At 35.6% G+C, this 13857-nt stretch overlaps 2 protein-coding genes across 3 annotated transcripts; one reads left to right on the top strand and one right to left on the bottom strand.

Annotated features, from left to right (window-relative positions):
- Positions 1 to 4031: 4031 nt before the first annotated feature.
- On the top strand, positions 4032 to 10669 carry LOC127097255 (auxilin-like protein 1). Of its 2 annotated transcripts, XM_051035755.1 has the most exons (8): positions 4032 to 4786; positions 5466 to 6552; positions 6619 to 8821; positions 8923 to 9020; positions 9108 to 9173; positions 9243 to 9332; positions 9921 to 10097; positions 10456 to 10669. In XM_051035755.1, the coding sequence occupies exons 1-8, from the start codon at positions 4425 to 4427 to the stop codon at positions 10489 to 10491; spliced, it is 4119 nt and encodes a 1372-aa protein (XP_050891712.1). In that variant the 5' UTR covers positions 4032 to 4424; the 3' UTR covers positions 10492 to 10669. The 2 variants fall into 2 exon arrangements, with proteins under 2 accessions (XP_050891712.1, XP_050891711.1); XM_051035754.1 differs by having other exon boundaries at positions 5466 to 8821.
- A 274-nt stretch (positions 10670 to 10943) lies between these two features.
- On the bottom strand, positions 10944 to 13035 carry LOC127097256 (ornithine carbamoyltransferase, chloroplastic-like). The gene is made up of 5 exons (XM_051035756.1): positions 12818 to 13035; positions 12152 to 12486; positions 11933 to 12064; positions 11564 to 11839; positions 10944 to 11458 (listed from the first exon to the last, which is right to left on the bottom strand). Exons 1-5 carry the CDS (start codon positions 12993 to 12995, stop codon positions 11276 to 11278), a joined length of 1104 nt encoding a protein of 367 aa, XP_050891713.1. The 5' UTR covers positions 12996 to 13035; the 3' UTR covers positions 10944 to 11275.
- Between the last annotated feature and the right edge of the window lie 822 nt (positions 13036 to 13857).

Below are 13857 nucleotides of genomic sequence, written 5' to 3'. Positions count from 1 at the left end.
CACAGACAAGTCAGTCATTTTTCCTACAGACAAGATGAGAAAAAAGGTTAGCAAAATGCAGGATGATACTCCGAGTAATACACAAAAATAAACGATCATTACCCTAAAAAGAAATAACTTATTCTTTGGGTAATGGCATTAGTATGGCCAAGGATTTGATCTCATGATCATTTAATTTGTCAAAGTCAGAACCAGATACCGAAAGAGGACTCCCGATCCAATAGATGGGAAAACGATGAGACCCGTCTAGTGCATATATCACCTAAGGACATCTCGGTCCACACCTAACTCAAAGAAATCAGCCTTTGAAACCTTTATAGTTGGTGGTATAGGCTTGGAGAAAAATCTTTTCGGGAAGGCCGCTAATTGTCACCCATCCACCTTTATCCACATCCTTGATTTCAAAAATTGAGAAAAATAAACCTACGGTTGGCTTTATACTATGGTCCCGCGAACTATTTCGAAAGCCTTGATAAATCCCCATATATTAGGACGAAGTTGAGAAAGGGCAATATTCAGGGTTCTTAACAAATCGAATTCAAAGTCAGTAAAGGGAAGATGGATGTTAAAATCTTCCAATACCCCAACATAGAAATGGAAATATTCATCTTTAACTTCTCTAGGAAGAGCTACACAAACACGCTCCCCTGGAATACATGGTTCCAAAATAACATCGTCTTCGTTCCCAGTAGAAGAAACATTCCTCAAAGATCTAAGTTTATCAATCTCCACCTCGTCAATGAAGTTGTAATCATAACTCATTACTTCTTGATCAAACGGCTCCATAATCTCCATCAACACATCTACTGATGAAAAATATTCAGAATCAAAATCGCTAAAAGAGGCGAAAATATTGTTGTAAGTCTTCTTTACAATATAATCAAAGTTAGCCTGGGTTAGAGTATCCCTACGTCCTCTCACATAAAAATCTCAAAGATTTTTTATTTCGCGGGTACTCAAGGTTCTTAGCGCTTTTGTATTATCATCACATGCGTCAACAATAGTCATTGAATAAAATAATACATAACATAGAAATAAAAAGTAAATATGCTTGATCGTGAAGAACGAAGGGAAACTCTGAAGGTTGCTTTGAAAAAAGGAAGATGAGCCAGAAGACGAAGAGATGACTTTAATCAGGAGGAAGTCCTCTGAAGGACTTAGGAAACATGAAGCGTTTTGCATCATTGGAAGGGATCAATTTCCCATAAAAAGTCATCATTACTAGGGATGGAGAGAATTCGATGAAGATATACTCTCATTATTACAACACGTCACTACGATATTAGTGGACCAAAGAAAGCTTAAAATGAAATTTTCGGGCTTCCTTTGTCTGAACATTTCAATCTTTCAGATCTCATGTTCCGAGGGCTTATGTACATCCCAAAAAATTAGTTTGACCAACTGAGGTATGAGATTGACGAAGCCTGTTATGCACATGAGTTCTCTGAGGGCGAGTTGGTGTGATAGCCGAGTATGGTAAGGCTAACAGGTCGAATAGCTATGCTCATATCTACTAATCAGAATCCGGTTAGGGTATCAAAATAAGCAAGACAGAGTCGACCTCATGTAAGTCGAAAATAATCTAGTTCGTACTAGTTGAATTTGATGACAAGGTTACGATGACATTTGAAGGGTCATATCAAACAATTATAGAATGATGCATTATGACAGAGGAGTTATGATTATTGAAGATGCAAACGTTACATAACAATTATAGGGGCGACAAACATTATTGGGAGATGTATTTATGAGGAATATGGAGAGTAAAAACAGGAAAAGAAAGAAGGAGGTCGGGACCTATAAATAGAAGAATGCTCGGAGGGTAAATGCCAAACAAAAACAATATAAGAAATACATAACAAACACTCCAACCAATCATTTTAGCCTTTCCTTATCTGAAAGCAAAGAAGTCAACCTTTTAGTGTTTTTTAGCCAGAACACAACCCTCCCACCAATAGATAAGCTTTTATTAGCCCACCTTGACAACCTTCTGCGCACTACATCTATCACTGGTTTCCACGAAGATAACAGTATAGGATGTGCCCCAATTGGCAGCCCCAAGTATTTAAAAGGCGTACTTCCCACCTTACAATTTAAGCTAATTATTACCTCTTGAACCCACTCAAATTTAACGTTCACCCCTACTAGAAGACTTTTGTGAAAGTTCACTTTTAAGCCAGAAAATAATTCAAACAATTTTAGAACAAATTTGATGGTTCTCACATTCTCCCAACTCATATCACCTATAATCAAAGTGTCATCAACGAACTGAAGATGAGACACTTGATTAACACTTCCTTCGAATTTGAAACCTTTGAATTTGCCCATCTCCACCACTTTTAGCATTATGATGTTGAAACCCTCCGCTACTATTAGAAATAAAAATGGCGAAAGCAGACCTTTCTGTCTAAGACCTCTAGTCATCTTGAATTCTTTAGTTGGGATGCCATTAACAAGAATTGAAACGCTTGCTGATCTCAGACACATGTTTATCTAACATCTCCATTTTTTATGGAATCCCATTTCTTCATCACAAAATTCAAGCGTCCTTAATCAATCAATCATATGCCTTATGGAAATCAACTTTGAACATAATGGTTTCTCTTTTCTTTCGATGGGCCTCATCGATGATTTCGTTAGCAATCAAAATTCCATCAAAGATCTGCCTCTTAGCAAAGAAGCAGATTAGTTCTCAGAAGTCACATCATCATCACCTGCTTTATTCTATTAGCCAATACCTTAACCAACACATTATAGAGACATCATATAAGAGAGATGAGACGAAAGTCATTCAACTATTGAGGATTCTCATTTTTGGGAATTAAAACAATGAACAAACTGTCATTTCCTCTAGCCAACTTTCCATTGACGTGAAATTTCCTAATCAAATTCACAAAGTCAACCTTTAGATATTCCCAAAAATCTTTCACAAATCAAATGTTCACCCTATCGGGGTCTGGGCTTTTAGAACTATCACACTCCCATATTGCCTTTTTCACTTTCGCCTCTAATTTTTTTCCTATCAATCTCTCATTTTACTGCTCACTAATCTGCTTAAACTCACAATATTCAAACTCATGTTTACAACCCTTATTTTGAAATTGAACTTTGAAGTGGTCCAAAATCGCCCCTTTAACTCACTCAAGTTTAGTTATTTTCTCTCCCTTCCCTGTTAGACACAATATCTCATTTTGTTTTGCTTTACGCTTCACAACTCCATGAAAATATTTGGTATTCGCATCTCCCTCCATCAACCACCTCACTCTAGATTTTTGCCATTGTAAGCTGCAATTTTTTTATAAAAAACTTAAGGAATTCAGCTGCTGCCTCTTGTTTCGCCATTTTTTCTTCCATAGATAAATTTTCTATTTCACTATTTTCTTCCGACCTGTTCAAAATATTTTTTTGCCTCTTTTATTTTTTCTTCCAAATTTTAAGTAATCTTTTTATATTTACTGGTACTATATTTGAAAAATTTGATTCTGTAATAAATAATATATATGTTAAATATATTTGTCATAAATATATCAATTTTTATTTTTTATTTATATTTTTAACCTCTTCAATATTTTAACGACAATTTTTACAATTTAACAACATAATTAACTATCGTTTATTATTTATTGACTAAACTAACGACTGTTTTTACGATCAAATATATAGATGCAAAATTCTTGAAGAATTATTTTAAAAAAATATTTTAAAAAACTAAAAGAGAATTTAAAATATTCAGGAGGACATAAAAATATTTAAGCAATTATCTATTTGATTTGAAACGGTCTTTGTATTAAGATGATAAGATGCAACCAACAAAAAATACGAGTAAAAGTACTAGAAGTCGGTGTTTGTATGCATGTACTGACGATGACCAATAACCAAGCACTATACAGCTGTGCCCATGATCAACACAATAAACCAAACAAACGACCATATAAAATCACAGCCTCTTCATGCCCAGTGTCATACCCAAACTACCCCTCAATAACGACGTTATAATACGTTACTTTTCCCAGCAAAACGACAACAAAAATAGAAAATAAAATAAATCAACCCTCTTTATCTTTTTCACTTTTAAATATTTTCGAAAATCACCGACTCTTCCGGTCACCAGTCCTCTTCCCGGTCACCACACCTCTTCAGACCAACCAACGGCTACTAATTAAGAACCAGAACAGCCGGTATCCAATTGCGGGCCAGAACAGCTCACAACTCAACTCGCTTTTTTGTTAAGCGTTTTTTCTGACGGTTAAGACCGCGATTATTTTCCCTCTCATTCCGTTGGAAAAGTCATTTTCACACTTTTTCTACACTGAATCACGTTTCGTGCTGCTTCTCTTCAACGTGCCTGACTCTGCAAAATCACTTCTTAGACTAACAAAGCAAAACAAAACAAAACACCGACGAAGAAGAATCTCACCGTCACTATGGAGTTCGGAGCCACCACAGCGACGCTAACAAAGAAATTATCTAACGGCCTCGGCGTCAGCGGAAGATCTGCTTACGATGGTGTTTTCGCTACTCCTATCAAGCTAAGAGCTCCAAGCTTCTCTCAATTTGATGATTACAACGAGATTTTCGGTAGTTCCGGAGCTCCTTCTTCGATTCCGATTCTCGAACTACCGGAGCTCAACGAGAGGAGAACAGTGACGGATGATGTTAGGCATTCGAAGCTCGATTACTCGAAGGTCTTCGGTGGTTTCGAGAATCTAGACACTGCTGTGCCTTTTGAGGAGCTGGTTGCTAATCCTAGAGAGAAAGGAAGTTCCGTAAACGGAGTATCAAAACGGTGAGTTTAATCGTTTTATGTTAGGGTTTTTGTTCATTTTAATTTGGACTTGGGAGTTGCATTTTGGTGTTTTGCTTCAAATCGAGATTGGATTGGAGAATGTTTGTTCTTAGATTTTGACGCGTTTTTCCTTTTGACTGCTTTGTAGGTCTTGTGATTTTTCTTCTTTGAGAAGTTAGCTGCATTTTTTCTTTTCTTTTTTTAGTTTAATTTAATTTATTTGTGCTGTGCCCTCGTGCAAGTAAGTGGACGTTAAAGTTTATAGCAAACTTTTTACTTCTTTGGCTTTTTGTTTCTAAAATAAATTTGAATCAGTGAGAATCTACTGCTGTAATTGTGAACTTTTCTATACAAAATTAAGTCCATATTTGGTATCACAATGGATTTGTTGAAATCAGTGAGAGATAGCTTTTGCAAAATCCCCAATCTTGCAGCAAATCTAAACACTCACTTACCTAAAGTCCTCCAATAGGGGTGTGGGGTGTGTGACTGTGAGTGTTAAGGAGACTTATACACCTGTCCTCAGAGAAAGACGGAGAATTCCAGATCTATTTTTGAAAAACATATTTATTGTGCCGACTGATTTTGTAGCATTATTAGCAGGCTGAGTGCTTGTAGCTTGTAAGCTGCTTAGAATTTAGACATTAACCTTAATGGTGTTCTTGACATGTTTCTATAGGAGCAAAGTTAAAAGTGGAGAACAATCTTTCAGGGAAGATCGTACCAGCTCTTCAAAGGAAACTCCGGTGGTATCACCTTCATCCCATGGTGCCAAAAGGATCAATATGTCATATCATAAAGTTAACCAAGGAAATGAATGTGGTACAAACGGGACAACACATATAGCTCAACTCCATGCTGTCCCTGCTTACACTTGTTTAATTGAGGAAGTCGATTTAGCGAAGATGAGCAGAGCTAAAAAGTCTATACCAGTAGCCCAGGATGCTTATTCTGATAGTCATTGTGAGGAGGGGATAGGAGAAGGTGAGCGTTGTGCTAAATCATTTATTGATCCTTCACCTAATAATGCCAAGAAACAATCTTTCGATAATGGAGGGAAAGCTGAAAGTAGATCCGAATCTGATGACCTGTTTTATGATGCATGCGAGATTAGCAATGGAAGTGATGAAGTTCATCAAGTCAAAGTTCCTCCTTCAGAGGCTATGAAAGGGAATTTGGATGATAATAAAAGTAATAATATTGATGCTTCGAGATCAATGGCAACTAATGGCCAAGCGTCTAAAAATGACAGATATGACAGTCCTGCTGGTGCCGATTCGCCAACACACTTAGAAGACACGGTTGACTCAAATTCAGAAGCAGCAGCTTCTGTAGCGGCTTTAAGGAAGGCAATAGAAGAGGCTCAAATGAAAATAAAGGTAGCAAAAGAATCAATGAGAAGGAAGAAAGAAGGCTTTCCTGATCGTGTCAAACAGAAGTCTAGTATTGACTTGAAAGTCAGGGAAAAAAAGGAAGCTAAACTTGCATACAAAACAACGAAAGTTAAAGAGATTAATACAAGGCAAACAATTGGAGAAATGGATGCTTTGCTGCAAGTTACTTCCGAGGTAGGAAAGCTAATGACGAGAACAGAGAAAGTAAGATCGGATATTGGGGATAAAGAAGTGTGTGCTGCCAACGAAGCTGTACAAGACGCACAGAATAAATTGAAATTTTCTCAAGCAGAACATAAGGAAAAGGTTGAACTGAAAGAAGCAGACGCACAGAATAAATTGAAATTTTCTCAAGCAGAACATAAGGAAAAGGTTGAACTGAAAGAAGCAGACGCACAGAATAAATTGAAATTTTCTCAAGCAGAACATAAGGAAAAGGTTGAACTGAAAGAAGCAGATCATAAAGGAAAAGATCTTGAGCTTAAAGAGGCAGGAGGTGCTGAGAAAGTCCCGTATATTGAAAACACAGGTAGGAAGGTCTCTGAACCAGAAGAATCTGATCATACAGTAGAAATGGTTAAGCAATATTGGGGGCCGGAGAATGATGAAGAAAAGGTTCGTGCAATTAATAAAGCAGGTTCTCATGAAGAACCTGTCCATGAAACTAAACATAGGTGTCAAGAAGTTGCTGGTGAGATAAACCTGATTCAGGAGACACTTGAAAATGAAATGATGGACAAGAGATTGAAGGTTAAAGAAGTCGAAAAAGATGAGAGCAAGGTTACACCATTTAATGAACCAAAAGACTACGTAATTAACCTAGGTGGGCAACCGTCAATGATAGGAAATAAAGAAAATATTGGCTATAGGCCAGAAGGTGGTAAAAAGACTAAAGCCAGAAAATATTGGTCTATTGAGCAGGAAGAATGCCAAAAAAATTTGAGAGCTATTCAGGAACTGGGAAAAGCTGAGAAAAATATTTCTGAAGAGCAAAAAGAAAGCGAGGACGATAACGTTGAAGTGGTCAGTGAGCCGGAAAAATGTGAATTGGCAGAGTCTCTCGAGCCAATAGACTTTGAGAGAGCGTGCAGTCTTCATCATTCAGAATTAATAAGCACGGACAAAGAAATATATAACTCGGGGTGTTTAGAGGACATAAAGAGAAGGAATACATCTGGTTTTCTGGATATAAGTCAAGAGGTCAAACATTCCTATTGGAGAGAAGTCACTGATAGTAAGTTTAGCGATATCTATGTACCGGAAGTACCGAGGGATATTGTTGATGATATTCATGATGGTGAAGAAATTTATGAAAGAAATACTAAGGCTAGTGACTTAGTTGGAAACGTGAGGGTTCAAGATGCCCATGCTAGTGAAAATGAACATGAGGGAGCCACACGTCCGATGGAAGAAAATGAGTGTGAACGGAAAGACAAAAAGGTGCTGGAAGTAATTATAGAGACTCTAACTGATCCGTTTGATGAAGAGATAAGAGCAGCGGAATCCGGCAACACCACAAAACCCAGTTCTAGCTACGAGCCAGATGAAGCTGAGAAGTTGAGCAAAACACAGGTTTCTAACACAGTCAATGAAAATGATGAAACTCTTGCAGTAACTCCAGAGTTTTATTCATGTGACCTGCAGGATGATATGATAGTAGCAAGTAATGCTTCAGTACAGCATCAACCGAAATATGAAGAGCAAGATTCTGTTCAAGAGACTAATGATTTCAGCGAGAAACGTGCAAGCCAGACTTCTTCCTTTGATCAAGTTGCCCCTGTACTCGGTGAAATAGTGCATCAAATGAAAAATGCATTTGAAGCAGTTACCATTGAAGTTGATTCTACAAATGTTGGTGAAATTGACATGAAGGTTAGTCAAAATCAAGATCAGTGTTTGGAAAAGACAGAATCTGATTGCGATTTGACTATGCTTGTTGAAGAAACAACTCCCGAGTCTAGAGAAATATGTAAGAACGTGAAGGAGGTTAGAGTTGTGTCAGATGAAGAGATCGACGAGAATAGATCCAACTCTTCTAGTGAAGCATCTCAGATACCTAGTATGTCTGAATGGAAATCAAGCCCCTTCAAAGAAAAGGAAGTTAAATCAATTAACAGCAAAATAAAGGAGAGTCATCAAACATCCATGACAATGGAAGTGAAGGAAGTCAATGATAAGGCACAGAAGGTAGAGGTGGATAAGGAACTTCTCAAGAAAATTGATGAAGCAAAACATAGAGAAAGAGAAAAGGAGAAATTAGCTGTAGAAAGAGCAATCCGTGAAGCTCGTGAAAGGGCATTTGCTGATGCAAAAGAAAGGGCAGCTCTGGAGAGAGTTGCAACTGAAGCACGTCAAAAGAACATTTTGAATGGACGAGAAAGGCTAAAAACCACTAGCCAAGCAAATGAAAAAACACCGGCTGAGAAGGCTGCTATGGAAGCAAAACTTAAAGCTGAACGTGCCGCTGTGGAGAGAGCAACTGCAGAGGCAAGAGCACGTGCCCTGGAGAGGGCATTGTCTGAGAAGGCTGCTTCTGATGCAAGAAATAAATCCGACAAGTCTGTTCCAGAGAAGTGTGTTGGTGCTTCCAGAAGTAATGGAATGAAGCAAAACTTCCATTCAAAGTCTTTCAGCTATGGTGGTATGTGAAGTTAAAAAGTTCCTCTTTATGTGATACCGTTACTATCTTTTTCTTATTTCATCAAATATTTATTGATTTTGTACAAATTGTATCCTATGTAGTTCGTGATTCTCCCGAGGTCTTGGATGGAGCTAATGCTGACTCTGCTCAGAGATGTAAAGCTAGGTCCGAGAGGCATCAGAGAATAGGGGATCGTGTGGTATGGTTCCTTGCTTTGCCCTTGTTTTTTCTACATATTGGTTTTTACATCAAATGCTTCCTGCTATAATTGTTCTACATTATGCAGGCAAAGGCTCTTGCAGAAAAGAGTATGCGGGATCGGCTTGTGCAGAAAGAGCAAGACGAGAGAAATGTAAATTTCTATCATATCTTGCATTTCACGTGTTTTTTATTTTGTCTTACGCAATATTCGTTCTTGCAGAGGGTAGCTGAAGCTCTGGATGCCGATGTTAAAAGGTGGTCAAGTGGGAAAACAGGAAACTTGAGAGCATTGCTTTCAACATTACAATATGTATGAGTGAACTTTCTAAATATATTCCTCCTTTTACTCTTTCAAGAATATAACCTCTGATGAATACTTTAATTTAGATTGTTATTTCTTGATATATTGCATATGATCTGGTCATGGATTATTTCCTTACTGTTAAATGTTAATGAAACATTCCTTATAAACTTCAGGAGGGTAAAACAAGAAATTTAAAATGTTTTCTATTATATTGGTGGAGTGTTCCTTTTTACCTTGAAAGGATTTGAATACCCGTTTTGATTGAAATATTAAGAGAAGACACATGAATGAATTGATAAGAATCAATATCATGTCTTTGAAAGTATTGGGAAGAAGTCACTTTCATTAAATACACCAAATTTTGGGTTGCTTTAAATTTGAAAACACACTTTCTTACTGCTACCTTGTCTTTTTTAGTTTTGTCAATAGCATTTTTCAGCAGATTCATTTTTTCTTGGGAAATTTTCTTGATAACACTCACATTTCGCAGATCCTTGGGCCTGCTACCTTGTCTTCTTTAGTTTTATGAATAGCATTTTTCAGCAGATCCATTTTTGCTTGGGAAATTTTCTTGATAACACTCAAATTTCGCAGATCCTTGGGCCCGATAGTGGTTGGCAATCAATTCCTTTAACAGAAATAGTAACCACACCTGCTGTGAAGAAAGCTTATCGTAAAGCCACTCTTTGTGTGCATCCAGACAAGCTGCAGCAGCGAGGGGCTACCGTTCAGCAAAAGTACACTTGTGAGAAGGTTTTCGATCTTCTAAAGGTTTGGTTTTCATCAATTATCTCATCAGTAAACAACATGAAAATTAGTTATTGATTTACTCAGCATTCTTTCTCCAAAAATGAAAAACATTTATCGTGTTCTCCATTACGGGTTATACTATTTTGATTTGTTGATTTCAACCTGGTAAACCTATAATCACAATGGTTCCCTTAAAAAACCTCATGTAAACAGAACAATATTTGTGGTATGTGGGATTGGGATTGGTGTTGCTAACATGATAGGGTATCCTTGTGTTTGGAAGTGACAGTTTGAAAAATACAGGGCAATATTTCAAATTTCAGATTATTGATGAAGTTAGATTTCAGATTTCCTCATTATTTTATTTAATTTTCTTCAGGAAGCTTGGAATAGATTCAACATGGAAGAAAGGTGAAGAGTGTGTGTGCATGGTAATTGGGCTTCCTGATGTTCATGCGCTCGATGATGACATTCTTTCAAGTGAATAATTCAATTAAAAGTAAAGCTCATATTTGTATGTAGTAGGCAAGTTTAGATGGCCTGCAGGTGAAAACTTTCAATATATATAATAGCTCATATTGTTCTATTCTACATTTTTTCTAGGGAGTATTTTGAGGACTTAAACTATTCATTTTTTCGTAAAATATTATCAAATAGTAATTGTTCTTACAAACTACAATTGGAGGAGACTACAATTTTAATTAAAATTTAATAGGGAATACATTTGAAAGCTTGTGATTTTGTAGGGTTTAAAAACGTGCTTAATCTTATATAGTCCAATTTATAAGAGACAATTTACTTTTTAGATACATTGAATAATTAATGTATTTGGTTCATATATAGTCTAGATATATTGATTATTCAATGTATCTTAAAAGTAAGATATTTCTTATAAATAGGATCAACGGTAGTAATAGTTTATACATGACTATAAAGTCAACTTCTACCAACACATTTCAATCCATTTCTTCTTAGATTGCAGTCTCCACAATCGGTCCAATTCATAGATATTCTCAGGAACTCTTAATGATAGTAGTACAATATAATATAAAACTGAAACTAAACACTGCAATTACATTACATACAAACATTTCTTCATTGGATGCGAGCTCAAAGTGCCCCAACCAAGTATCAAAGTTGAAACAGGTTTTATTTTATTTTGCCAATATGATTATTCATTCATTCACCATGCTAACATGTTACTCGCCAAGCACGTGTAGCATTATGGCATTCTGTGCATGTAGTCGATTCTCAGCCTGCGCAAAGACAATTGATTTCGGACCTTCAATAACTTCCTCAGACACCTCAACTCCTTTTTCTGCTGGTAAGCAATGCATGAATAATGCGTTTGGGCCAGCTAAATCCATGAGACATTGATCCACCTGCAGAATGCGATTATCATTTCATGTAAACTCTACCCTAACTGGTTCAATCAAAACATTTTATCTTTTTAGATTCTGAATGAAATATCATATTATGCCGATTACCTGAAATCCTTTGAACATCAAAAGACGCCGTTGAGCCTCCTCCTGTTTCCACATGCCTACCCAGACATCTGTATAAACTATATCAGCTCCTTTGACAGCTTCTTTTGGATCATTAGTTATCACAATCTTGCTGATTCCAGCTTGACGCGCCTTCTCAACTGTTTTCGCATCTGGTTCATAGCCTTTTGGAGTAGCACAAGTGAAGTGAATAGGAAATACACTCGCAAGCTCCAGCCATGAATTAACCATATTATTTCCATCTCCAACGTATACAATCTAATGCACATTACAGAATATGTTGATTCAAAAGTCAGTCACATATTTTTCTGAAGCTTTAAATCATAAATCCTAAACCCTAGAGCAGCTGACCTTGGCGCCTTCAATACGACCGAGATGCTCAATTATAGTGATGACATCCGCCATTGTTTGACAGGGGTGATTGTAATCTGTCAATGCATTGATGACAGGTACAGTTGCATACTTTGAAAGAGTAAGTATGTCCTGCCATAAAACAAGGTAGCAAATTCAAACAAACATGTATGATGCCAAAACATGATGAGATGATAAGCTTGCGATTCACGAGCATACCTCGTGATTATAAACACGAGCCATAACAATATCAGTGAACCGAGACAAGATGCGAGCAACATCGCGAGTCTCCTCTCTCGACCCCATTTTGATATCATCCGGTGCTAAATAAACAGCATGTCCACCCAACAATGCAAAACCAGTCTCAAATGAAACATGTGTTCTCAATGATGGCATTGCAAACACCATTGCCAATGTTTTACCTTTAAATGGTTGAAATGACCTGTCTCCTGATTTTATTAGCTTTTTCACCTCAATGGCCCTATCCAATATCTTCTTTATAGTGTCCTTGTCAAAATCACTTATGTGATTAAAATCCTTAACCTTAGTTTTTTCTGCAGTGGATCAAGGAAAGACTGAGAATTCAAGTTATAAGACATGTATCCACTCCAACAAATTTCTCACTCCTTTTGAAACTGACATTTTTCTTAATTAACTTTGGTTATATCAACTTATTATTATTTTTGTCTCAAAACTTTGGTTGTTTTGAAGCAACCCATTTTTAATTTTATTAGGCACTTATAGTACTGTTGTTGTGGCTGCTTAATGTTTTGGGCAAGCATCTTTGGAGATTATGATTATGTAGCTTATTTGGTTGCTCATTTTCAGTTCAAAATAAGTTTTCAATTAATAAAAAAAAAGTGATGGAAGAGATGAAGATTTTACCCCCAACGGAAACTGATTCAACCGAAGTAGCACGGCACGAGATTTTGAGAGGAAAATGCAATGATGTGGAAGTGCGGTGAAAATAAGCGCGTTGGCAAGAAGTTTGAGATAAAGAACAAGGAGAAGGAAACACAGGTGGGAGAAAGCCTACTGAAAATTTGAAAGAAAGTGTTTCCATTTTTCTGTTTTTCTTCTTAGTCACACTAACACTCGTTTCTTTCATGCGGATATATATATATATATATATATATATATATATATATATATATATATATATATATATATATATATATATATATATATATATATATATATATATATATATATATTTTAAATAAAATATTTTTGTAAATGAATTTAATTGAAATACACTGACAGTCTAAAGGGATTTTACACCGTTAGTTAATCCTAAACGTTGGATATTAAAATAAACTTGACTTTTATTTTAAAAATTTATAAAGTAATACAAATGGATGATAGTGATGATAATTATTCAATCTTTTTACACTGACAATGTATAATAATTAATTTCTTTTGTAAAATAGAATGTAATGATAGTAATTCAATCAAAATATTTTAAAATGTTAAATTATATAAAAAAATAGTTTAAAATTTATAGACTAATTTCATGGTATAATGGTTGTCATAAATAAAATAATTTACATAAGTGCATCATCCATTTTTTTTAAAATATCACTTTTTAAAATTAAATTCTTAAAACATTATCAATTCGTTTTATAATTAAAAAAAGAAAATATTGATAGTTTATCCTATATTTATTAATCATTAATCTTTTTATAATTATTTTATGAAAGTTGCTAATGAGTGTTTCATGGACATTTTTTTTAAGAGTCTATTTCTTATAAAAGAAATTATTTCTTTTTAATTATCATCGGTAAAGTTCAAGGTAATATTAATTGCAATTTTGTCAAAATTATCCTAAATAATTATTATAGAAAAAAAAGTAAAATAAATATAATAAATAAATAGGTGTATTATACGTAAAACAAAAATTATTGTTTGAAAAATAACAATAATGA

Source organism: Lathyrus oleraceus, chromosome 6 (genome assembly GCF_024323335.1).
Source record: "Lathyrus oleraceus cultivar Zhongwan6 chromosome 6, CAAS_Psat_ZW6_1.0, whole genome shotgun sequence".
Lineage (NCBI taxonomy): Eukaryota > Viridiplantae > Streptophyta > Magnoliopsida > Fabales > Fabaceae > Lathyrus > Lathyrus oleraceus.
Note: the sequence above shows the minus strand (reverse complement) of the source record. Positions and strands in the feature narration are given on the sequence as shown.